This window comes from Acinonyx jubatus, chromosome A3 (genome assembly GCF_027475565.1).
Source record: "Acinonyx jubatus isolate Ajub_Pintada_27869175 chromosome A3, VMU_Ajub_asm_v1.0, whole genome shotgun sequence".
NCBI classification, from domain to species: Eukaryota; Metazoa; Chordata; class Mammalia; order Carnivora; family Felidae; genus Acinonyx; species Acinonyx jubatus.
This window is the reverse complement of record NC_069388.1, coordinates 58,276,696-58,301,146: the sequence shown is the minus strand read 5'-3', so window position 1 is coordinate 58,301,146 and position 24,451 is coordinate 58,276,696. Positions and strand designations below refer to the sequence as shown.

At 45.9% G+C, this 24,451-nt stretch overlaps 1 protein-coding gene across 3 annotated transcripts in view; it reads right to left on the bottom strand.

Moving 5' to 3' along the window:
* Nucleotides 1-244: 244 nt before the first annotated feature.
* Nucleotides 245-24,451, bottom strand: part of CHST10 (carbohydrate sulfotransferase 10) — a 30,325-nt gene continuing 6,118 nt past the window's right edge. The window contains exons 1-7 of one of the 3 annotated variants that reach the window (XM_053200453.1): nucleotides 22,129-22,171; nucleotides 19,799-19,912; nucleotides 19,118-19,245; nucleotides 12,003-12,094; nucleotides 6,077-6,311; nucleotides 3,817-3,922; nucleotides 245-2,099 (exon numbers count right to left, since the gene is read on the bottom strand). In XM_053200453.1, the coding sequence (XP_053056428.1) occupies nucleotides 1,562-2,099; nucleotides 3,817-3,922; nucleotides 6,077-6,311; nucleotides 12,003-12,094; nucleotides 19,118-19,245; nucleotides 19,799-19,845 (1,146 nt within the window). In that variant the 5' untranslated portion in view covers nucleotides 19,846-19,912; nucleotides 22,129-22,171 and the 3' untranslated portion in view covers nucleotides 245-1,561. Of the gene's footprint in view, nucleotides 2,100-3,816; nucleotides 3,923-6,076; nucleotides 6,312-11,603; nucleotides 11,733-12,002; nucleotides 12,095-19,117; nucleotides 19,246-19,798; nucleotides 19,913-22,128; nucleotides 22,172-24,451 lie in introns of those variants that run through there. The other 2 variants (XM_053200452.1, XM_015065145.3) reach the window with 2 other exon arrangements.

Below are 24,451 nucleotides of genomic sequence, written 5' to 3'. Positions count from 1 at the left end.
AACAAGACTTTGCTAAAACTTTACAGAAAAATAACTCCTGTTACACCCTTTGTGTTTCAGTTGAGGATGAAAGGCTACCACACTGCCTGTCATCAATGTTGCCAATGGTCACACTTTAGCCATGCTTCCCTTCCACAGTCCTGTCCCTAGCAGCCATCTAAGCAGGCCTGAGCTGCCTATCACTGTCACCAGGTCTCAAGGACCATGTGTGGCCATGGAGCACCTCCCCTGGAACCGCAGCACGTTAGATTTGGCACATATTTTTTATTTTCTTTTACTTTCACATTTACAAACTCAAGAAGCCATTTTGAGAGAGGGAAGGTTGAGGCTGCCTGGGAGAAAAGCAGGGTTCATGGGCACTGTGCAGAGTCGGGCACTTAGGACTTTTCACAGGGAAACTATCCTGAATCTCAAGAGCCCTCATTGTCAGTTGACATCTGAAATAGTAGCTGTGGCTTGCTCCTCCGTGCCTGGAAGGTGCGTTACTGGAGGCTGCCTTGGCCCAGGATTTTATTGCTGGTGAACTTGAGTATCCAACTTACAGTTCAGGATGATGGCATTATCAGAAATGGGTCCAGTGGTGAGCATTTTGCAGAGATGAAAGGAAACAGCAATGTGTAAACTGCACTGATTCTGCAGTGCTGGCAAGTTTCCCACACTTGCCTCTGGTCCCGGAGGGGGGCCCTAGAGATGGGTGTTGTCCATTGGGATGGGACAAAGAGGATGGACATGCTCAAATCCACAGCAGCTGGAGTGCCAAAACCTAAGCAGCTCTCCTTTCCCCCATGCTATGTGCCCTATAAGGCCCCCAGAGATGTTCCCTTTCTCAGATGGAAAGAATGTATAGTCCCCTCACTTTCCAAAGTTGTATCTCTTGGGCTGAGTGAGACAAGTGTTTGGCAGGCAGTTCAGAAAGATGGACTAGAAGACATAGGCACAGATCTTGGAAAGATGAACTGCTGACAAGTACCTTTGGGTCACCTCTGAATTTCACAGGAACAAGAGAGTCATGGAAAAATGGTTTGCCTGTGATTATAGCAGCACTAGGACGAAAGCCAGAGGTGTAATTTTATTACTCAGATTTGATCCTGTATCAGCCCCATGTGACTTTTGTGGACCATTAGCTTCTCCCTCTCTCCTAAAAGTGCTAGTCTTGCAACCCTCCAGTGACAGGCGGGACCCCACCCTTCAGGGAGCTGTGTATCTACCTCTTCCACAACTGAAGGAAATGGAAATGACTCCTACACCATGTAATTTTTCTTCCCAGACTGTCAGACTACAAATGTTTAGTCCCTTTCCCCTTCTGAGGAGAGCGAAGGCCTTATGGCATTGACAGGGGAGAGGACCGAGGGGGAAGCTGCCAGGGCCCTCAGTGCACCTTATGTCCAAACTAAGTCATAACGGTCAGGGTCCAGCTTCATCGGCCGAGGCATGCACAGGTCCATGGGGGACTGCGGTGTCTCCAGTAGGAATGGAATGGAGGACGTGTCATTTCTGTGCCCACATCTCCCACCTGGTTAGCCTCTGGTCTAACAAAGATGTGAATTCACAGTTCTACACATTAGTTTAGCAAAAAGTCTGGTTTCTGATACCCAAAGAGCTTAAAGTCCCCTTCAAAACGTGCATACAGGCGCCGGATGTCTCGTTTGCTGATGCCCAGAAAGTAACGCTCCACCTTGGTTCTGTTATACACGGTAATGCCCGGAGGGATGGTGGGGTAAGATACCAGGTGGTCTATGCCGGCTTCTTTTAAGATGTATGGGGCATCATCCTCCAGGGTCTCGTGGTGACCGATCACACTGTACTTTATCTCACAGGGTGCACACAGTTCAACGTACGTCACCCAGTGAATGATGTGGTCCCCAAACTGAAGGTCCAGCCATCTGTGGTTTGGATCACCCAGGTAACGTACAAAATCTTCAAACTGGATGCCCCTGGTCTCTGTCCGGTTCCTCCTATATTTCCTAATGATGCCAGGGGCAATCTCATGCCTGTACCAAGGCTCAAAGCGGGGATTGTGAACAAACTTATCCTTAAATGCAGAAATCAGCCTTTCGAAGGGATCTCTTACGATAAAAAACTTGAAGTATGTTTTCAAGCTAAGGAAGGAAATGAAGATAAACAAGCAGTTAGGCCAATGCTGTTGATGGTAACCAGGGCGAGGTGGGAAAGGGGAGGGTCCCTGCTGCAGCCGCTGCCACCATGTCTAGAACGCACTCCTGTGAGGAGCAAGTGACATGCATTTCTGAATCCACTCAGCCACCTTTGGAAGCAGATCTTGCTACTGACCCATCTTACAGTGAGGAAGTGGCTCAGAAACCATAACTGTCTCAGGCCACAGGACTCCTCACCTGAGAAGGTCACTGTGGAGACATCTATTTATCTGAATAGGTATTTGAATATTCCAAAACTTCAAGGACATTTAAGTCTTGTTGGGCAGAGAACTGACAAGGCCAGGAACCCTGAGTGAGATAGGAATAGCAGAGGCCAGAGAAAGTTACTTTAGGGTCCATCTGTATAGAGTCAATTCACAACTGCCAGGGGAAGGACAGCCAGAGCAGGGGACAGGTAAGAGAAGTGGGGAACATGGCTGCAGGCTCCAGCTGGCAGGAAGGCGGCCCAGGGGAGCTGTCAGTAGTGACGGGGGTGGTGCAGTGGTGGCAGCATGATGAGCCTGTAATGGTGCTGATGGAACAATGACAGCATCGGCCACTGATGTAATTACGGTGCTTACTCCATGCCGGAAACTGTGCTCAGTGCTCTGCACACTTGAACTCCTCTTTTCTCACAAAAGCTCCCATGAGATCAGTGCTTAGGTGGATAGCAAGACACCCTTACCCAGGAGGCTCTCTGATCTGGCATTTAACACCTGCATTCTATAGGTTTTGTGCAAACTGGGAAGACCAAACAATGCCAGAAGCAATGAAAATCAAGTGGCTGAAAAGTAAGGGAGGTCAGAGTTCATTTGGTGCCCTGACATTTATTTGCTGCTTACGCATTCTGATTCCTTTTAAGCTTTGTTTTATGGGGTCATTTCTTGGCTAATGAAAAGAAATTTAAAAAAAAATTTTTTTTAATGTTTATTTACTTTTGAGAGAGAGAGCAAGCACAAGTGGGGGGGGGGGGAGAGAGAGAGAAAGAGAGAGAGAGAGAGAGAGAGAGAGAGAGAGAGAGAGAGACAGCATCCAAAGTAGGCTCCAGGCTCGAACTCCCGAACCATGAGATCATGACCTGAGCTGAAGTTGGACGTTTAACTGACGGAGCCACCCAGGTGCCCCTAAAAAGAAATTTTCAATTCACTAGCTAAGTGATTTTTAAAATGCCCAGTCTCCATCCTTGCTGTGGTCAGTGAGGTCTGTCTCTCTCTGCCTATGTCAGGTCCATCCCCCACCCCTCTCCTTAGGGCAGCTACGACAGAAGCAGGTGTAATACCTTTGGAAGAAAATGAAAAACTAAGTGGGAATCCCTGTAATGCAAATCCCTTTCCTGTGACATAAAGGTTCTATTAAGTAAGGAATCCATAAAATTTAACAGGACTGAAGCAGAACAAAGACAACTACTCATTTCTACTAAGAAAATTGTGTAACCTTTGTTTTAATGGACCGCAGGAAGGTAAGAGTGGAGAAAACATTGTGAAATTCTCATAAAGGTTTGTGACTGTAAATGCACTGAACCCTGAGCATATGCTCAGTGGCCTCTCACCCAAGTAAACCAAAAGCCCCCAGTAATCCTCAGAGCAGTTTGATACACATGGTAAGGAGGGAACTGGGCCTTGGATTTTACAAAAATCCCCCTCCCCTTAGGAACCTCTCCTACCGCTTCTGAATTTCTGCATCACTGAAGGAAGAGAGACGAGGGAGGCCATTCTTCTCGTGGTCATGAACCACATTTTCAGGGATCTCCTCAATGGAAGGAAAGGCCCCTGGTAAGGAAACAAGGGAGTACAGGTTGGCCACCTCAGTGCTACCTGTAAAGGAGGATGCTTGGTTTCTTAACTTGGGCCCCATGTTCCCCACAAGTCCATCCCCTAAATCTCAGTTTACGTCTTTGAATTCCAACTGCTGTGCCAAGAGGAGAGAGTGAAGAAAAGCTTCTGGTAATCCATAAGCCAATAGATGAGTTGGGGGTGGGGGGGATAAGGGGAGGGACACTGCCAATACCTACTCCTGGCAGCACACCTAAATTAGGTTAAATCTGACACTTAAAAAAGATCCCTGTATGCATACAGAATTCCTAAAACAAGCAATACTCATTCTACTCTGAAACTGGGGGGGAGAAAGCCAGAGGAGTGGCACTGTGAAACATACTGGTGCCTGAGGCCCTGTTGGGGGCGGGGTAGGGGGGGAGCCCATTACTCCCAATGGGCTTGGCTCTCCCAGTCCCACATCCCCAGGCCTAAGGTGGTTCCTAGGCAACCTCACCATGTCCCAGACTGGCAAGTGGCAAAGCTGACTGGTGCTAGGAAAACCTGGCCACTGTTGTGGGAGCGGTGTGATATATCTGAGGCAAGGGACAAGGAGGACAAGGAGGGTTTAAGAAGGCAGAGCAGGAACCTTGGGTACACTCCGTCCTCAGCCTGGTGGACTGAGTAGGTTTTTCATTCTTTTCTCTATTTAGCCAAATGGAAACAAAATGTCATTATCCATGAAGGTTCCAGCCAGGCCTCTGCAAACCTTCCATCCTTATTTGTGTTAATCCTCTTGTGTTGGAGTCCAGCAGGGAAGGATCTGTCGGGCCATCTAGGCAGTGGCCACTGCCTTGTCTGTTTGACTTATACCTTCTCCAGATATGTAAGTGCCAGTCCAGAACTCTGCGCAAAGTGCTTTGGATGACGATAAAATGAGCAAGATGAACGTCTGCTCTTGAGGGGACAATGAAAGAACCAGCTCTGAGGATGTGTGCCGAGACCTGCTCAAGTACTTGTCCCCATGCAGGTGTCTCCAGGGACCACTGAAGACAGCCACTGGAACCATCCTCTATCTTATGGCCTGGCAAACCTGCCCCCATTTTTATCCTGCCCTTGTAAATTGGTGTTTACTTCTTTAGAGTCTGATGCTTTGCACTGTGCTGGCAGATTTGTGAGACGTTTGTGTAATTATTGTTTTAAATTTGATTTGTAACCTCAATCTTTGATGTCAAAAATCAAACATTCTGTCGACTCAAGAAGCACATTAATCAAACACTATAAAATGAAGCAAGTGTCTCCCTTTTCTCCCCCAAACAACCATGAAAAGGCCAAATGACCAATAACTCTGAGGACAGCAGGAGATGTGGGCTAGAGGACAGAGACCCCAGGGCCACCTCCCACAGTGCTCTGAGGGCTGATTCCTGGTCCTGGAATGATTTCCTTTTGAAGCTGAATTTAACAGAGCCCATATTTATCTTGGACCTACTCAAGGTAATTGGAGTTTAAGCAAACATGATATCTGAAGAGAGTAGTGAGTAATCAAAACCTGTAATGTATGAGGTCACTTTTCAATGATCTGATTTGTTTCCAAATAAAGATCCGATTTCCTGAAGCAAGTCAATTGAATCCTCTGACTATGGAAGCTCAGTGTAAAATGGAGATGCTTGCTTTCTACCCAAGCGGCACAGAACACCTCATCTGTGGGTGAAGGGGGCAGCCCTCCCAGGCATGGGTGCCGGCCCTCCCACTACAGAGGGACAGCTGGGAGGGCAGTGAGTGTGGAGCCTCGACTTACCAGGACAGAACTAGCAACAGCTGAGAAGCAAGGCAACATATCTGAAGAGAAGAAAAGGGGTCAACCTGGGGGTAGGCAGGCTGCCTGAGACAGGGATTCCGCTGTGGAAAGTGAGGAGATTCTGGCCATAGGCAGGGCCCTTTGAAAACCTCAGTATCTAAAACTTTTAAACCACCAACTTTTAAAGTACAACTTCAACAGGGAAAACAACAGAGAACTGACTACAAGGTTACCAGCCCCTCCAGGACAACTGTCCCTTCCCTTAGCTCCTTCCTGCAGTCCTCCTCCGTCTCCCCTGCCCAGGCCACAGTGCCCCTCCCCAGGCAAACCCTGCTGTCCACTGACCACACACATCCACCAGGCGCTGCACGCACCGTTTAACACGATCAGCACCTTCTTCCACTGGGTGTTGCCCACTTTAGGAGTCTGGCAGAAAAGAATCTTGTGCTTGTCACAGACAAATATCCGGTCCAGGACAAACTTGGATACCGCAGTGTGTGAGAGATTCTTCAGGGCTTCATCCCTGCAGACATTTCTGATGAGTTCCAGGCGCTCCATATAGACCAGGGGTTGAACAAGCCGGCTGTCTGAAAGCACTTTCCCGGTTGGCTGCAAGTAACAAGGAGGCAAAAGAGGCACAAGGGCCTTGTTAATAGAAAATAGAAGCCACTGGGGAGGCCCTGCCCCCTGACCTCATAGGAAAGAGCAGAGCTCTGTAGGTACCATTCACTTTCACGGGATTCAGGCTACGTGGATGTGCCAGACCAAAGCTCAGCAGAGACATGAAGATGCTTCTTCCTCCTCAGCTTGGACAGACTTAGGAGGCAGCAGTGGGTGAGCTACTGACACTTAGCTGATGGCAGGCATTGTGGCCCATAGCTTCTTGGACACGCAGGGTACTTTGCATTCAGGGATCTTAGTGAAGGCCAGTTTCTGCCCCCTTCCTGCTCCCTATCACTTCCTTCCACTCAATTCTGAGTGTACGTATGTGAACTGTACCTAAGGACCAGTCATCAACACACGTGCTGGCTGTTTTGAAGACCCTCTGGTATACTGGTAAAAGTTTAATTAAAATTCATGATTAAATTAACTAAATTAACTCATTCAGTGTGTTTTAAAAATGCAAAAGCCATTACTCCACCTCCTCCGTGACAAGCACGCGGTTAAGCTTCCCTGTACCGTGGTTTAAACAAAGGGGACGAGTTCTGCGCGGTAGCGGTGTCAGCTGTACCCGAAGCGTGGCCACTGCGGGCAGGTGTCGGGGCACGTCCTCCCACCCAGTGAATACATCCGCGTGAGCATGGGTCCAGAGATCCCCCCCGGCTGCCGGGAAAGCGGGCCTGGGAGCAAGCGGAAGTGGGCGCGCTGGCAGCCCACGACCAGCCCAGGACCACGGGAACCGCTGCGGGCACGGCCTCCGGCTGGGCCTCTGAGGTTGGGGTACAAGCTGCACCAGGACGCTGTGGCTGCTGTTTTTTTTTGTTTTTAATTTTTTTTCAATGTTTTTAATTTATTTTTGGGACAGAGAGAGACAGAGCATTAACGGGGGAGGGGCAGAGAGAGAGAAGGAGACACAGAATCGGAAACAGGCTCCAGGCTCCGAGCCATCAGCCCAGAGCCCGACGCGGGGCTCGAACTCACGGACCGCGAGATCGTGACCTGGCTGAAGTCGGACGCTTAACCCACTGCGCCACCCAGGCGCCCCTTAAGAGACTCTTTTTTTTTTTTTTTTTTTTTTTATCGTATGCCGTCTGGATTTTCGGAAGCGTTTGTTTTGTTCACCTCCGAGTTATCTGGAGTAGGTCTCTCAGTAGTTTCTCCTCTCAGAAACAGTATCATTGCCAGTCTGTGTGTAGCTAGGACAGTTCCTCTGTAGCCTTCACATACAGAGTGTGACTTGAGGGTGAAAACCGTCTCTACGACACCTCAGGCTGGCACTGACGGCTGCAGGGAGGTGCACGTGCGGCCCACCTGACTGCCACACTTTGCAGGCAACCCATTTTTAATACCTGGGTGCCTGTAGGATTTTTTTTCTGTCATGTTCCAGCACGTTACAAATTTTGCCAGGATAGGTCAGCGTGGGTCTCGCGGCTGATTTGCCTGGAAGGCAGGGAGCCATCTGTAATCCTGTTCAGAAAATGTCTTTTTTTCCTCAGGACACGGGGGCAGGGATTAGGCCCATGTACAACAGAGGGAGAAAGTCATTTTAGGTTAGGAGGCCTAGGTTAGGAGGTGGGCAGGGGTTTTGGGATCAGACTTCGCCCCACAGCTCACATGGTGGGAGGACTCCTTCCAGCAGAAACTACTGCTGATGTGTGCTCCATCATTTGCTCACAGCGGCTACACTTCCCACACTACTCACACCACTAGGGTGCAGAGCCCGCCCCCTCTCCTTCAACACAGGTTAAGACACATAACCATGTGCTTGTCATTCAGGAAATGTAGTTTTACACCATACAGGTGTTATACCTCAATGAATGTTTTTTAAAAAGGAAACATAATAAAACTTCTGATAGTGATGAAGAGAGCCATGGATTGTGATGGACCGTAGCTGATGTTTTTTCCTTTTAATGCTGGCTATTTCCTTAAAATACAAAATGAACATAACTTATTTCTTCATAAAAAAGATGAATTAAAACTATTGCCTGGTGGGGGGAGCACCTATAAAGACTTCTAAGAGGTTCTAGAAAACTGGTCCAAGTCCTCTGTGGTTGGGTTTCTACCACATCTGGGTTACTTTATGTATCCAAAGGTAGCTCTGCAAACATAGCACATTTTTGTCTTTCTTCAGCATGATCTTCACTAACTAAAAGCCACAACTCTGCCAGATCCCCCTGAATTTCTTTCCAGGGCTGGCCTGTCCCTTTCTTACCAGCTATGAACGCTTTTCTTCTTTCCTTCCTCCCCTTTTCTACAGAATGACAACCACTATTTCTAGACACTTCCTGAATTGGCCACAGGGCCTTTCCACTGCCCAATAAATCAGATATGAGTCAGTATGGTTGGCAAGGAAAGCAGACGCAAAATGGGTTCATTTGACTTTCCTTCTTAAGAGTAAGTGGACTTAAAAAAACAAATAAGATGAAAAAGCTCAAGTTCCAAATTATGACATACACTTTTGGGAACCGCTTTAGAACCTAACAGAATATCTATAACAGAAAATGGCTTTTGTTAACACTCGATTCAAAATTCTACTGCTCCGTCACTCAGGAGAGTCAACTGTTTGACAAGTATTTATCGAGTCTTTACTCTGTGTTTGGCTGGTTTCAGTGTTCTGTGGAGACACGGGGAAAGCCTCAGCTGAGTAAGAACATATGGCACTGTCCGTGTACATGAGGGTGTACACGCCCTGAGTGTGTGTTGGGGGGTAGGAGATGAGGAAGACAGAGCAGGCAGAGGGAATATGCCAGCAGTTCAGTGACACCCTGTCCTCAGTGACTTATTACCCCCTCCCTGTTCACATCACGGTAGAATGTCTGCCCACAGAGATCTCCTGACTTCCCAAGAAGCATTCTGAAAGGCAGTTCTGAATAAAGAGTCTGTTTCTGCCAACCCCACTCCTTTGGCCACCTCCACTGTGGCTCTTTTCCTCAGCATTTTGAAATGTTTCTGTTGCTGTTTATTGTCTATTCATTCCTTTTAAGTTACACAGAACTTCTTCCAAGAATTCAAATCAGATGGTCCCCTAAATTAACTTTATTGAATGGACCAAAATGGCCTTTTATCTGTTAAAATGCACTAGGTTTCCAAAGCAATCATTTATGAGGCTGCTGTAACAACGAGTCCTCCCCTGGGACTAAGTCAGGTGTAAAATGGGGGAGAGAGATATAGCCTTCCAAAACACATGAGAACACACTGGAAAGACTGTAACAGAGGACTCCACCCCACCACACCAGTTCTCTGCTTTCCCTCATGGATCTGCCATAACCAAACTCCCTGATATCCCTTCTCACAGGTTTGACTGAATTTCCTGGGTTTCCCTGGTGAAGGGAAGAGTGTCTTGGGAATTCCTAATGGTTACTTCTTGAGGTCAAGACATTCTAGAAGTGAGAGCGGGCACCTGCAGACTTACCCAGCTCTGATCCTTCCCAGGGACCTGTCTTCCTCCCTAGGGAGCACGGGCACGAGCCCACCACCCTGGCCTTTGCCTTCGTGCTTTCATAAATGGAGTCTAATTTAACCTTATTCCCTCCCTGACCCCAACTCTTGCTTACTTATCGACACAGTCTCTGTCTCCTCTCCTCACTCTATTCTAATTGCTTTAAACCTCAGATCTAACCTGGATCACAGATGACACTCAAGACCAATGCATCGCAGGGCAGCACCTCCAAACAAGTTCTCAAGAAACTGCAGAAAATCTTCCTCCTTTTCAAATTTGCTTTTCTTCAAGCTTCAGCATTAAATATAAAGGAAGACAACTGCTCATTCAATGGTGCTTATGGACTGGCATGCTCTTCTGTTTTCTTCCTTTGCAACTATACTAAACCAATTTTAATGACTGACATTATTTTCCATTCAAATATTCAGCTATATTTAGCACAAAATAAACGTTCTTTTGCAGTTTTTAAAAATTGGAAGTGTAACCAACATACAACATTGTATTAGTTTCAGGTGTACAAAATATTCACTCAACAACTGTGCAAAATAAACTTTTAAAGGTGAGCTACACAACCTGATCACCTTTAGAAGTCACCTGTCTTTTGGGAAGACATTGCTGAGTTTAACATAATAACTCTTGGTCTCAGAGCACTGAGTCTGACCACTGTTCCCCACTCCCTCACACCCCTTGATGCGAGAAAGTGCAGGGGACAGGGGACATGTAGCTGAAAGTCCCCGCCCACTACCTGCTGTCCCTGATACACTGGCTCTGTTCCTTGAGCCTCACACTTTCCAAATGCAAAATGAGAATAAAAATACTTATGGCTCAGAGGGCTGTTTTTGAGGACGGGTAAGATTAAAACTCAGTAAAGTCTTCTGTGAATTGCAAGGCATGTTCTGGTGCAGTATTTCCAACCACAATTAGTCCTGCAGACCAACAGCCTTTGCAGGAAGTGTGTTCCTCTGTCCGCTAAGAGTGCCACCCCCCAGGATGGTCACTTTTGTTCTTTTCAAGTCACAGCATCCTACCAGCACCCTGGTCTCAGAGCACTGCATTTCTCTTGTGAAACTCTTACCCCACCTCTGTGTCATTACTGATGCCAGTAACTAAACATTTATTTCCTTACCCCCTTCTATTAAGGCCACTCTCCTATTTCCTTCAGGTTTCTCTGGTTTCCTGTCTCTGTGGTCCATCCACTCTCTTCCCTTGCCCTGGAAATGCCTCAACCTAAAAGCAATATTCCAGGTCTGCTTCAGGGAGTTCTGCAGACTGGATGAATCAATCAGTGTCCTACAACCTGTAAACTCCAAAAGTACTTCACTCTAACCAAGTGCACACTTTCTAGACTTTGTCAGGTTCTAATCTGTTGTCCTTCTTGTGCAAATCAAGGACAGGAACTGTCTCCTTCTCTATGGTTAAATTCTGGGCTGATAAATGTCTTCTAGCTCGGTCTACCCATTTCATTTCTTTTGGCATAACTGCAAACCAAACCACGGAATAGGTGTTAGGAAGTAAGAGGGGATCTCAAGAGTATGCTCCTCATCTTGGCTGGGGAACGATTAGAAGTTTTGTGTGAAAGGAGCTTGAGGAGAAAGACTTGGGAGTCAGAATGTCAAGCAAGAAGAGTGCTGAGTAGAAGTCGGCAGCCTTGGGCTCTGCCACTAATGCCCAGATGATTCGGGATGATTAGCCTTTTCCCTAAACTCGGTTCTCTTATCCATAGTGCTTGGAGGGGAGATTAGCTGCTCCTTGGTCCAATACCCCCTCCTAACTTTAAAGTTCCAGGATTCTGGGTCAGAGACCTTTTCCCATTGTCTTGGTTTTCTCCTGACCTTGCCCAACATCCTCCATTCCCCTGCCAAGGCTCCTTCTCAGCTGGTCAGGAATTCAACACAATCAACATTTACAGAGGATCCATGATGTACAAAGCACTGTGAGGAACATAAAAATAGATGTGACCATGCCACCTCCAAAGAGAAGCTAAAAAAGATGAGCAGAAAGGTGCAGAAGTAACAGAAGTCACAACTATGAAGCAGAAAGTGATGGTTAGAGGAAACCAGCTGACATGAGCACAGAGGGGAGGCTAGTTCCCATGTGACAGGGGGACCCAATGGGGCCACAGCGGGTGGAAAGAAGACACCACAGTGAAACTGGAGAGAAGCAGCTCTGCTCCTCATTGCCCTCTGCCTTGCTGTGCCCACCTTCAGTTCCTCAGGAAAGTGCTTCTCTCCGGGTAACTTCCCCACATCTGGCATGGCTGTCAGCAACAGAAATTCCTGTTTCGCACTGTATGCTAGAAGACAGAGAGGTTAAAGCATATTCTTATGGAGGAACAGACACACACATCAGCGAGACAGAACAGAGGCCCCACAAAGAGGCCCCCACAAATATGCCAACTGACATTGGACACAGGTACAAAATCAGTTCGGTGGAGGAGAGGCCTTTCAACAAACGATGCTCCGGCAACTGGACATCTATAGACCAAAAAAATGAACCTTTCCCTGAACCTCAAACTTTACTCGAGAATGAATGCAAAATGCATCAGCAATTAAATGTAATAAAACTTTGAAGAAAACATAGGAGAAAATCTTTGGAAAACCTGATAAACTGACTCTCACCAAAAAAACTTTTGCTCTGCAAAACCCCTATTAAGGGGATGGAAAGACAAGCTACATACTGGGGGCAGATATTTGCAGATCAAATATCTGATGATGGACTAGTATCTGGAATATGTAAAGAATTCTCAAAACTCTGCAGACAAAAAAAAAATCCAATTAGAAAATGGGTAAGACATGAACTGGCATTTTACTGAAGAGGATCTACAAATGGCAAATAAACACATGAAGAGCTACTCAAGGTCATTAGCCAGCAGGTAAATACAAATGAAAACCACGATGAGATACCACTACAGACCTATCAAAATGGCTAAAATAAAAAATAGTGAAAACTCCAAATGATAATGAGGCCATAGAGACACTGACTAATTTACATGGCTGGTGGGAATGTAAAATGGCATAGGAACTCTAGAAAACAGCTTGGCAGTTTCTTTAGAAACTAAGCACGGTGCTTGGGTAACTCGGTTGGTTGAGCACCCAACTCTTAATTTCGGCTCAGGTCACGATTTCATGGTTGTGGGATCAAGCCCCAAGTCAGACTCCACACTGGGCATGGAGCCTGCTTAATACTCTCTCTCTCCCTTTGCCCCTCCCTACCCCTAAAACAAAAAACAAAACAAAACAAAACAAAAAAAAAAAAGAGAGAGAGAGAGAGAGAGAAAGAAAAACAAAAAACCTAGGCATTTAACTACCATGTGACCTAGCAATCGCATTCGTGGGCATTTATCCCAGAGAAATGAAGATTTATATCCACACAAAAACCTATATACATATGTTTATAGAAACTTCATTTGTAAAGCCCCAAAATGGAAAAAAAAACCCCAGACATCCTTCAACAGGTATATGGATAACAAACGGTGGTGCATCCATACCATGGAATATAACTCATCAATAAAAAGGAACAAAGTATTGATACACCCAATTAAAGTTGGATGAATCTCCAGAAAATTATGTTGAATAAAAAAAATCTAAAACCAAAAGGTCATATACTGTACATAACATTCTTAAATTATGGAGAATAGATTAGTGGTTTTCAAGGGGGGTGGGGGCCAGGGATGGGAGACAGGGAGAGGGAGGGAGGTGTGGCTATAAAATGGCAACCCAGGCATCCTTGTGGTGATAGCGATGTTATGCATCTTGACTGTATCACTGTCAACATTGTGACTGTAACTCTGCACTGTAGTTCTGGAATGTTACCACTGGGGTAAACTGAGTAAAGGGTACACAGAACTCTGAATTCTTACAACTGCATATGACTCTACAGTGATCTCAAAATTAAAGGGTAATTAGAAAAAAACCAAGTTAGCAGTCAAGTCAGTATTTACACATTAGTTTAAAAATTCATGGAAAGTGAGATTAGACCAGACGAATCTTACAAAATGCTAGTCCAGAGTAATAATTTACAAAAAAAACTGATTTGGGGGAAACCTTTGAGTAGAATTTGAAGATAATTTTCAGATCTTTACAATCAAAGAAACATTTGCTTCCAAAATTTTGCAAAGTCTAGGGGCACTGGGTGGCTCAGTCAATTAAGTGTCCAACTCTTGGTAACAGCCCAGGTTGTGATCTCGTGGTCATGAGATCAAGCCTCCAAGTCAGGTTCTGCACTGAGTATGGAGCCTGCTTGGGATTCTCTCTATTCCTCTCTCTGCCTCTCCCCTGTTCATGCAAGCATGCTCTTTCTCTCTAAGTAAACATTAAAAAAAATTTTGCAAAGCCTAAAAACGTAATTAGAGAGAAAAAGTAGATACCAAAAAAGTACCAAAATCAGCATAACACAGCATCAACAAAGGGACATTTATTTCACTTTTAAAAAATAATCAAAACCTACTCCTCTTGGGTCATTAATAGCAACATGTGCACACTGGACTACAGCTCCCACCTGCACTGGTCTGGCTGTTACACCTCCTCCAGGCCCCTGGCAAGCACTGCTACTGGTATGAACCATGGGCTGACATCCTCCTCGCCCAGGGAGGGCAAAAACATCTTACAAGTACCTGACAAAAATAATAATCCCTTCTCCCCATCTGTTACACGGCTTTGAGTTATCGGACTCCAATAAAAACCTCTTTGCCACATACCTTTAGGAACGCTACTAAAATCTTTTTTCTTGTCTACATGTGATTTAAAACGCAATCCTAACCAAAGCTGTGTGCAGGAGCTCGTCTGTACCTGCAGTAAGGTCAAAGAGCCCGGTCTATGTGCCTTCAGCCCCCAAAGCTCCTGAATGCACTCCAAGGACTCCAAGAGACCAGCCTCTACCCATCCTCCTCTTTTGCAACCTGTCATCTTTGGGCACTGACACGCTGACAAGAAAATTCACATTCTATGCCTATCTGGTCACTTCGCGTTCTGACAGTGTCTTCTAAGACTAGCACCGCAATGCTTAGTTCTGCCACAGGTTGAATGGATTTTGCAGAATCCCAAGCTTCCTTAATAACATTTCAGATGGGACAATGCATCCTGAATTCTAAACAGCTGACTTGCCAATGAATCTCTGAAGCAACCTGTTCCACACACTCGGAAGCATACAGAACGAGCTTCGGCAACTGCGGAACATCTTGCCTTCCAATACCACAAACACCAGTCAGTCATCCACCAATTTTTATCATTTTTATCATTTTAAACTTCTTGATATTTGCTTCAAATAAAACTGATAGCACAGTTTACATTTGGATTTGTTTTATTTCTGTTGCTCTGTCAACAACCATTTGTTTTCACAGATGCTATTATCCCCACTAAGATCAAGGGACAGTCTCCTTCTTCACCCTGACCATTAGGAACAAGCCTCTAGCTCCAGAATCAAGGATTCTGATCCTGTAGGTAAGGCCAAGTGTTCTCATAAAGCATCAGATCACTTTTGTTACAGGCATCGTTATATTTACAATATTTTATAAAATGTCTTTAAACATGCCAAGTGATGTACCCCGTTGTTCTTCTAGAAGTGATCACATCCACTCATCTCCCTGACCACACTGTGCATCAGCCACCCAGCGTCAGTCACCTGTCCATCACATGCAGGCAGAAGGCACGCAAAGATGTTCAGGTCACGGACCCTGCCCTTAAGTGACTAACAGCCAAGGTGAAGGGCTGAGTGGAGGCAAAAGATTGGAAGAGGAAGTCAAATTGAAGTGAGAAGAAAAATCAGTGTCTACACACACACACCAGATTCACAAAGATGTCGTTTTTTGTTTCAAGTCTCACTGTACCATGCCATCAAATTCCCGTCACTGAATGGGATTTATTTCTTGTGGTACGGTCCAGTTAGAACACCTGAACCTAGATCAGTATGACGCTGAAATTTTTTAACCAAGGATGAGTCATTTCCACAAATATTTCCATGGCTTCCTTGCTGAGCTGAAGAAAGACCATAAAACTATTTTTTTGAAAAGGTAAGTGAGACTTTAAACAGTGTTTCAAGACAAATCCACCCTTCCTATCAGTTTAAGTGGCAGGGAAATCATTAATAACAGAAGAGTAAAAAGAAAACACACTCGTCCCCTGGCAGATTCTGGAACAGAGCCCCATTTCCCAGAGGTCAGAGCCAGAAGGAGCAGCCCCACAAACACCAGAGTTACAATTGGCTCCCTGAACGCTGACACCAAGGATGTGCCATCTGCTTTACAGAAAATAGAACCTCATCATATAGGAGAGCACTGTGTTGTCAGTTATTTCTTTGTGATGATACTTCACATTGTGCTTTTGGTTCAAAAGCCACAACACTGTGAACATGAGTGAAACAAATTCCAGCACATGAGAAAATCCCTTTCGGTCACACGTTCACAAACCTCATTCAGTTTCCTATACAGCCACAAGATCCACCAGGGGGTTTAAATGCCTCCCCAGACAAATGCTCTGTCTGTACCCATGGAACCCTAGAGTGGCAGGAGATGCCCTCGCCGACAGCCTCCAAGAGGCTGTGTATTCGACTTCTCGTGGGTGCTCCATCCCTGCCCAATCACCCAGACTGGAAGATACCCAGCATGGGAGCTCCTTTCCTTCATTCAGAAAGCCGGTGAACATCTGTCTTCGTGACCCCACCCAGGCATTTAGGGACAATCAGGTAAGGTTCTGTGTGCTCAACCTGGGTTGAGCTGGGTTATGTTTGGGGCCTGAAAACAAAGGGTTCTCACTTTATGTTCCCTGCACACTGTGGGGCTGACACTGTCCTCCCAGGCAGTCCGCCAGGCTTCCCGGGGGGAGGGGGAGGGGCAGTGGGGCCAAGTGTGCACTGCCTCTAAGGTCCCCACCAGAAGTGGTCAGCACCCCTGCGCCCCCATTCACTAACCACAGCAACCACACCAAACATCCAAGGGTGCAAAAAATACTTGGTGAATAGCACCAGATTTTTCCTTCAGGTTTAAAATCCTCAAGCCTTTCATCCTTCCCTCTAGGTTTCACCTTCTATCCCTTCGACTATTTGCTCCACTTCACAAAACCCTCTAGAGCTTCTACAATTTTCTGAAAGCATTCAGCATGAAACCTGTCACATCCTAGTGGAATGACACCTCGCTTATCAGATACCATTGAGGAATGACATGTCCTTCAGAGGCTATTCCACCAGAGAATATTACAACTCGAGGCACACAACTTACTTATTTTTTGTGTCTCATAAAATATATTACCTATACTCCTACTTTTTGAAACAAAATAAACCATAAACAATTTAACCTCCTGACTTGCCTTTGAAAGTGCCTTCTAACTTACTAGGTGACATTTAAGGGGATCAGGAGTAAAATGTGTAGTTGTGGACCCGTTGTCACAGTGATCTCACATCCTCAGCATCTGCCTCTCTTTCCACATTTGCAGTTCTCCCCTGGGTCACTCTCCTAGAGACTCTAACTGACTTGGTCTCTGGTTGGGCCAGCAGAGAAAGGTTTACAAAGTCCCACAGACGGTTCTAATGTGCCACAGGATGAGAACCACTCCTCTGATGCTGAAGGAGGGCTCTCCATCACAGGTACATTTAACTATACCAGAGCAGCTGGAGAAACATCCAAATGGTCAAGCTGAGATCATTGTCTCAGATTCCAATGACGCCCCAAGATTCAGCACCTGCTGTTCTGACAGAGGCCCCCGGTGTGGACCATGATTATCTGTGATTATCGACAATGCACTGTGATGCTCTTGGCCGCCTCAGATATCTGCAGTTAACACAGCCTTCCTGAGGCTGTGAAAACCTCTCAGGTTCTCACGAGAGGTCCTGGAAGGTGCAGGTGGCACCTGTAATGATGACAGCCTGTCAGGCCCGAGCATGAAGGAGCTGAGTTACTGAGTGCAAACACTGGAGCTGAGAACCACCTCTTAGGGTCAATTTCAGGGCCATCCTCTTAGGCCTGCACATCTGCCTCCAGCCTTGTTCCCCTACAGACAGAGTGAGAGAGCGAGAACAAGTGAGAGAGTGAGAGCAAGTGAGTGAGAATGGGGGGGGCAGGGGGCGCTGGGCAGCCCTCAGCATAGCCGGGAGCTCTGTGGGCTGGAGCAGGGCCCTGTAAGCTGCTGGCCACACAGATGGCACAGTTCATGCAGCCACCAGGAGTAAGTGGGGAAAACAGCTGGAACGGATACTTTCCTGATCTCCCTTTCCTAAGGGCTGCTGTCTGCAGGATAATGTGTAAAGGGCTATGCAAAGTGAAGATGTCGTATACACCCATGTGCACAAGCATCCTCCCCATTAGGCAGATGTTGTCAGGCCACCCTGAATCTGCTCATGAGTCTTTTCAACATCTCCCGTTTGTCTTGCCTCACTTTGCCATGGAAGGAGTCACCTTGGGGTTCAAGATGACCATCAGTGCACCTCCTTACATACACCCAGCAACCTCACAGATCACAGAGAGAGCCTCACTGTACTCAGGTCAATCTTGGAGCCGTCAGAGTATGTCCAATTTGTAGAAAAAAAAACCACTGATGACCAGGTAAGCAAAGGTCAAGGGCATAAACTAAAATATGCTCTTCTGAGGCTGGATTTGGTGCACTTAATGTCTTCATCTGAACACCTACGTCAAGTAAGGGGAATCAAAAAGTCCTCAAAGGCTACCCAGCACAGGGGCACCTGGGTGGCTCAGTCAGTTAAAGCATCCAACTTCAACTCAGATCATGATCCTACAGTTTATGAGTTAAGCCCCTCATAGGGCTCGTTGCTGTCTGCACAGAGCCTGCTTCGGATCCTCTGTACCCACCACCCCTTCCCCTCCCCAGCTCTCCCTCTCAAAAATAAATAAAGATTAAAAGAAAAAAAAAAGACTACCCAACACATATTTAAATCACCTTCCTTCTAGTACACTGAAGGTGACTTTCAAACACATGGCTACCAGCACACAGCACCAACTAGAACACAGAGATGCTGGTCAGTCATGGTAGCATCTCATGACAACACGAAGCAGGGGGAAGTCCCAAGCCTGGAGCCTACCAGATGCTCTGGAGAATGGTATTGCTGGGAAGAGGTCACCAAGGAAGCCCAAAGACAAAGTATGCTCCACCTGCCCCAGGGGAGATACAGGGGAAGAGACTTTTGTCCATTTCCACCTCCTCTCCTGCACTTCTGTAACATGAAGGAATTGGATGCTGTGACCTCCAAGGTCACCTCTGGCATTAAAGTTCTTTTGATTCTGTGACAAAGGTCATCTGTGCATGTACCCAGGAACAGTACCACAGCATTGTGTGGATTAGCCGAAATCTATCCCACAAAGAAGCATACCTACCATCGGGGTCTTTAAAGGTCAACGTGATAAATTTGCTAGCAACCATGAACATGAAAATCACCCAAAAGCATGCGGCCAACAGAAGCCACTGGTGGTGCATGTTGTCAAATGTCAGCCATTCAGTAATTCTTCCTGGAAAACAAAAGTGAAATGCACCTGGCACTTATAAATAAATCAATTAAACAAAAGGTAATAAAAAGAACAGGTGATTTTAGTTAGTAGCATCAATACAAATATTTGAAAATCTTTTTCTATTGATACAAGGGTATTTTGACTTAGTATTTAACTTAATTTTACTCTTAATAATATGAACTTATTGATTTGATAATTCAAAAAAATGTAAAACACTCTAATGGAAACAAGCCATTTCTGTTTGTTTTTAGAATACATGATAAGCTTTTGCAGATTTGCCTCTTGATTCCTTTCTGGCCCAAGCTAACATCAGAACATGTTCCTGGTGCCCAGTGACAGCCAAGGCCTGGAAGTAGGTGGGCAGAAGGAGGTCTGCCAAGGGCCAGACCTTTGCTGTAGTAATCTGCAGAGGGCAGAAGCCATAGTAAGGCACTTACAAGCAGGCCTTGTGTAAAATCCGGACATGCTGACAAGATAAACATAGCCACACCTACAGAATCTCCAAAACAGTAAAAATGAACACTGGAGCTTCTCTCTCTCTCCATTCACTTGCCTGCAAGAGTCTGCGCAGAACCTTGGGGGTGGGTGTTTTTCATGCTATCACTGCCTGAGGAGTGATGCAGGGCATGTCAATCCTTAGCAGGTCACAGAAGTCACACTCTGCTGCAGGGAACACATAAAGAACAGGGAAGTCAGTCAATTCTTGGCAAGAGAGACAAAAAAAGGGTGTTTCATTTCACCTTTAACACAGTGCTTCTTCAGGCCAAACCAAACCACTTAAAGAAACCATGGTGGGCTGGGTTGGTTTTCACTAGCTGACTGAGGCCATCAGGGTGAACAGGTCCTCTCAACAAGGTGCTGATGACATACGATTTCAGAGAGCTTCTGAATGCCAGCTGGGACAGAGCTCAGTGAGGACCCAGGTAATCAACTCTCCTGCTTATCTCAACACTTACCTCCCAGAATTTCACTGGAACCAGGCATCTGAAACCTGAATTCCCTCTACCAAGTGGTTATCCAGCCTATACTTGAATACATCCTGCAATGGGGAACTGACCATCTGCCATGCAGCCCATGTCTTTACAGGGTGGCTCAGGAGCTACCCTCTGTCAACCTCAGGTGCTCATCACACATTAGACCCAGTCAGTGTGTTTCCTGAGGTCTTCAAATAGAGTTGCTGGATTAAATAAATAAAAATAGAGAACAATCAGTTATATCTGAATTTCAGATGAGGAATACAGCAGTCTCCCCTTATCCATGGGGGATACTTTCCAAGGCCCCCCAGTGGATGCCTGAAACCACAGATAGTACTGAACCCTTGATAGTCTATGGTTCCTCCTACACATATATACCTATAGGAAGCTTTAATTTATAAATTAGGCACAGTAAGAGATTAACAACAATACCTAATAATAAAGTGGAAGAATTATAACAATACAGTAGAACAAAAGTATGTGAATGTGGACTCTCTCTCAAAGTATCTTACTGTGCTGTATTCACCCTTCTTGTGATGATGTGAGATGATAAAATGCCTAGGAGAGGAGAAGAAGTGAGGTGAATGATGTAGGCACAGTGACATAATGGTAGGCAACTAACTGACCTTCTGAACATTTGTCAGAAGGAGGATCATCTGCTTTCAGAGTCCAGTTGACCGTGGGTAGCTGAAACCACGGAAGGTGAAACTGCAGATAAGGGGACACTACTGTGAATAATGTTTTAGTAGAAATATGTCCCAAATATTATATGGGATGTTCTTATACTTCGAGAAGCTATTTGTTGCCTCTCTGAGTTTTGAATTTCACTGGCAGTCCTGTTTTATTTGGCTACACTACCCAACATGGGGCATGCCAACTCCTCTCTAATCACCTAAAGCCAGCTGGCCTGCCTTGGTTGAATCTTCCTTTCCCCTTTAGTCCTTCTCTTCTGAGGCAGCATGGTACAAAGCAGAGAGCCCTAGGTGGCTCCACCACTCATCCAGCTCTGTGACTCAGCAAGTCACTTAACCTCCCTGAGCCTTGACTTCCCACCTCTGAGACAGGGTCCTCCTCCTTCCAGAGTGGTCATGAGGATTAACAGGCCCTCTATAAACATAAATTGACCCTCTATGACTTTCCAATTCGATCTGCAAACAGCCTTCTTGGTGGCCAGAAATGAAAGCAACAACATGGTCTGCCTCAAGGAGACAGGAAAAGAAAGGTGAGATTCTCATTCCAGAGGACTCGAGCTCCTAATCCTTCTCTTCCGGGAACAAGTGAGGCACAGACTGTGCCCAGCAGCATAGGGCACTGCAGTCCTGAGTCCACTGATCTTGTCCCTCCAAGACAGTGATGCTCGGAGGGGTCCATCCCCATGGGTCACAGTGGGAGCACTCCAGAATGGCAGAGAGGCAGAGGAGCCAGTGTGGGCTGGGGAGGGAGTAAAAAGAAAGGAGACAAGTACCAGAGAGGAGGTAAGCAACCAGAACAGAGAGGCATTTGCTCCCTTACACCAGTTTTCATGAAGTCTTGGAGGCTGAGGAATAGGTCCCGGGGCTGAGTGGCCTGGGGCTTGCAACCCATGTTTTGCTAAGAGAAGTGCTATGGACAAGTGAATACAGAGGAGAGGAACCACCGGGGCCTCCTCCCTCATACACATGCTTGCTCTGCAGAGCAGGGGAACCTCCTGGCACTGCCCACTCATGGTGTCCTACTCTGATCAGAGCTATACTTTTGGCCCCTGAGCACCCTCCCCAGCCATCAAGCCAGCACTTGGGAGGTTTTTATGGCTTAAGAATTCAGTCTTTCTAATGGGAACTAACCTTCTGAAGGGATCTAATTTGAGTCGGCCCACTGAGCTCACCTCTATATAAAAGTAGGGAGATAATGAATAAACAGACTTACATGAAAATGAAGGGTCATATTACCTGCTCTCCAGGAAGCCAAGTGGCTCAGATTTCTACATCTGGGCTACCTGAATAGTGAGACCTGCATTATCCTGATGCCGTGCCTGCCTTCCTAAGTCCTGGATTTTAATTTCAAGCCAGGAGTGCTTTACTCTTTCACCCAGGCCTAGGGTTGGTGGGGGTAGGGGATAGGTCTATTCTCTTCTCCCAGAGTCTACCCAAGTTTCTTATCTGTCAGGATAAAACCACCACTGTATTCCTGCCAGTGTGTTGTGAGACCCCTCTGAGACAGAGCGTGCCAACAGACCTCCTCTACAATTTACATCGGCCAATGTCTTCTTCCAGATGGCAATTTTACTTCAAACCCGCTCAACTCCAAAAGTGACTTCAACTAGACTCCTACTGAATGAGACATAGAGTGCCCTCTCCTACCCAAAGCCTGGCTGCTGCATCAGGTCAGGAGAAGGGAAGTTTTAAGGCCCCCACCTCCTTCTCATCCCCGTCAGGATGAAATGGCAGGGATAGCCCAAGACACTTGGGGACTCTGATTGGGGGCTGCAGACATGGAGAGTTTAAACCATAAACCATAACCTCTGCATAAGTGGTGCATAAACCATAGCCTCTGCATAAGAGTGCATAAACCATAGCCTGTGCCAAAAAATGTACTCTTGAGGTGTATAAAACCACAGGACCTCACCGATGTGTTCAGTAGAGCTGCCCAGACCAGGCTGAAGCCTGCCAATGACCCTCTGCCCTGCTGCAGGCCTCCCTGGAGGCCACAGAGCCTGAGGGTAGTCACTGTGAAAGGGAGCGCTCTCTACTGGCCACTGGGATTCTATAAATGTGAAATAAGCAGGGCCTGCTCCCCTCCCAGTGCACAGCAGAGGAAAAGGCAGCTCTCCCTCACCCCCCACCCTGTTGGAACCCCCCAAAAGCCTCTCTCCATCATCCTGCCTTGTTTCATTTCCCTCATTGCACCCACTATAGCCTGAACGTTTCAGTCATTCACTATGTGCCCCCATAGTGGAATGTAAGCGCCCCTAAGTACACCAAGGACTAGAATAGTGCCGGGCGCTCAGGAAGTCAACCACCATTATTTGCTGAATGACTACATCCACCTAGAAACTTACCAGGAAAACTCTGGAGAGCTGAAAGGTACTTTTGAAGGCACCTTGCCCAACCCTTTATCTGAGAGTTTCCAAACTCTTTAAGGGGGGATTGAGGCCCCCAATTTCAACCTCAAAATATTTCTCCAATATCCACGTGAGAGTAGTTATATATTTAATATCTATTACCTGAGTCTAGACAACAATTAAAAGCTACTAGGACTTCAGTATTACTTGCAAATAAAATCACATTTTATAAATCACAGCATTACATGCATTTGAACAGACATACAACTTAAACATACTGACCAGGGGGGATTAATAAATGTCCCTGAAGTCCAAAATTTTTTTTTTAATTTTAAATAAAACTCTGTGCTGAAGGGCAAGCCAATAACATAGATTCAAAATGTCAATTTATATGTAAACAGAAAGGGCAAGTTGCAAAGCTGAATGTGTGACCCCATCTGTAAAAAAATTACATATATGAAGGTATGTGATTATATACACATATAAACACATATATACATGTAATGTATACAATACAATCTTGAGAGGATGAGAGCAGTTATTTTTTGCTTTGTACATCTATACATTAAAGAAAAACTTTTGCAGCAAGCATGTATCCATTTTATAATAAAAGCTGACAAAATACAAATAATGCCACTCACATACATGCACCCTGGTGTTTTTATTTATTTTTTCTACCTGACTTCTACTAACTGCAGTTTCCTTACCACTTGGCAATGGATGGTAAACACTTTTCCAGCCAGGAGAAAATGTGGTTAAGTGACAAATTCAACATGTGTCTGAATATTTAGTAAATATATCTGTCTTCACTAGTTTTCGTTTAGCTTTTAAAAATAATTTAATATTTAAAACATAAAGTACAAAGAATAAAATAACAAAAACAGATTCTGGGCTCTAATAGTTTTGCTGTACTTACTTGAGTGTTTGTAAAGGAAAGAAAGTGTTACAAATAAGGCTGGAGGCCCCCTATGCCCCTGCCTGGCTCTAATCACGCTGTACCCCAGACCTACTCCTCCAGACCTACTCCTCCATCGGGGTGTTACAGTTTGTAAGACTCAACTCCTCTGACAGAAGCAGCAGCAGGGGTTAGGGAGGGTGGTCTTCCCTGCACAGAGAAAGGCAGGGCCTCCTGCAGAAGATGGGAAGGCTTGTTCACCCAGGGCCTGCAAGGAAACACTACATTATATG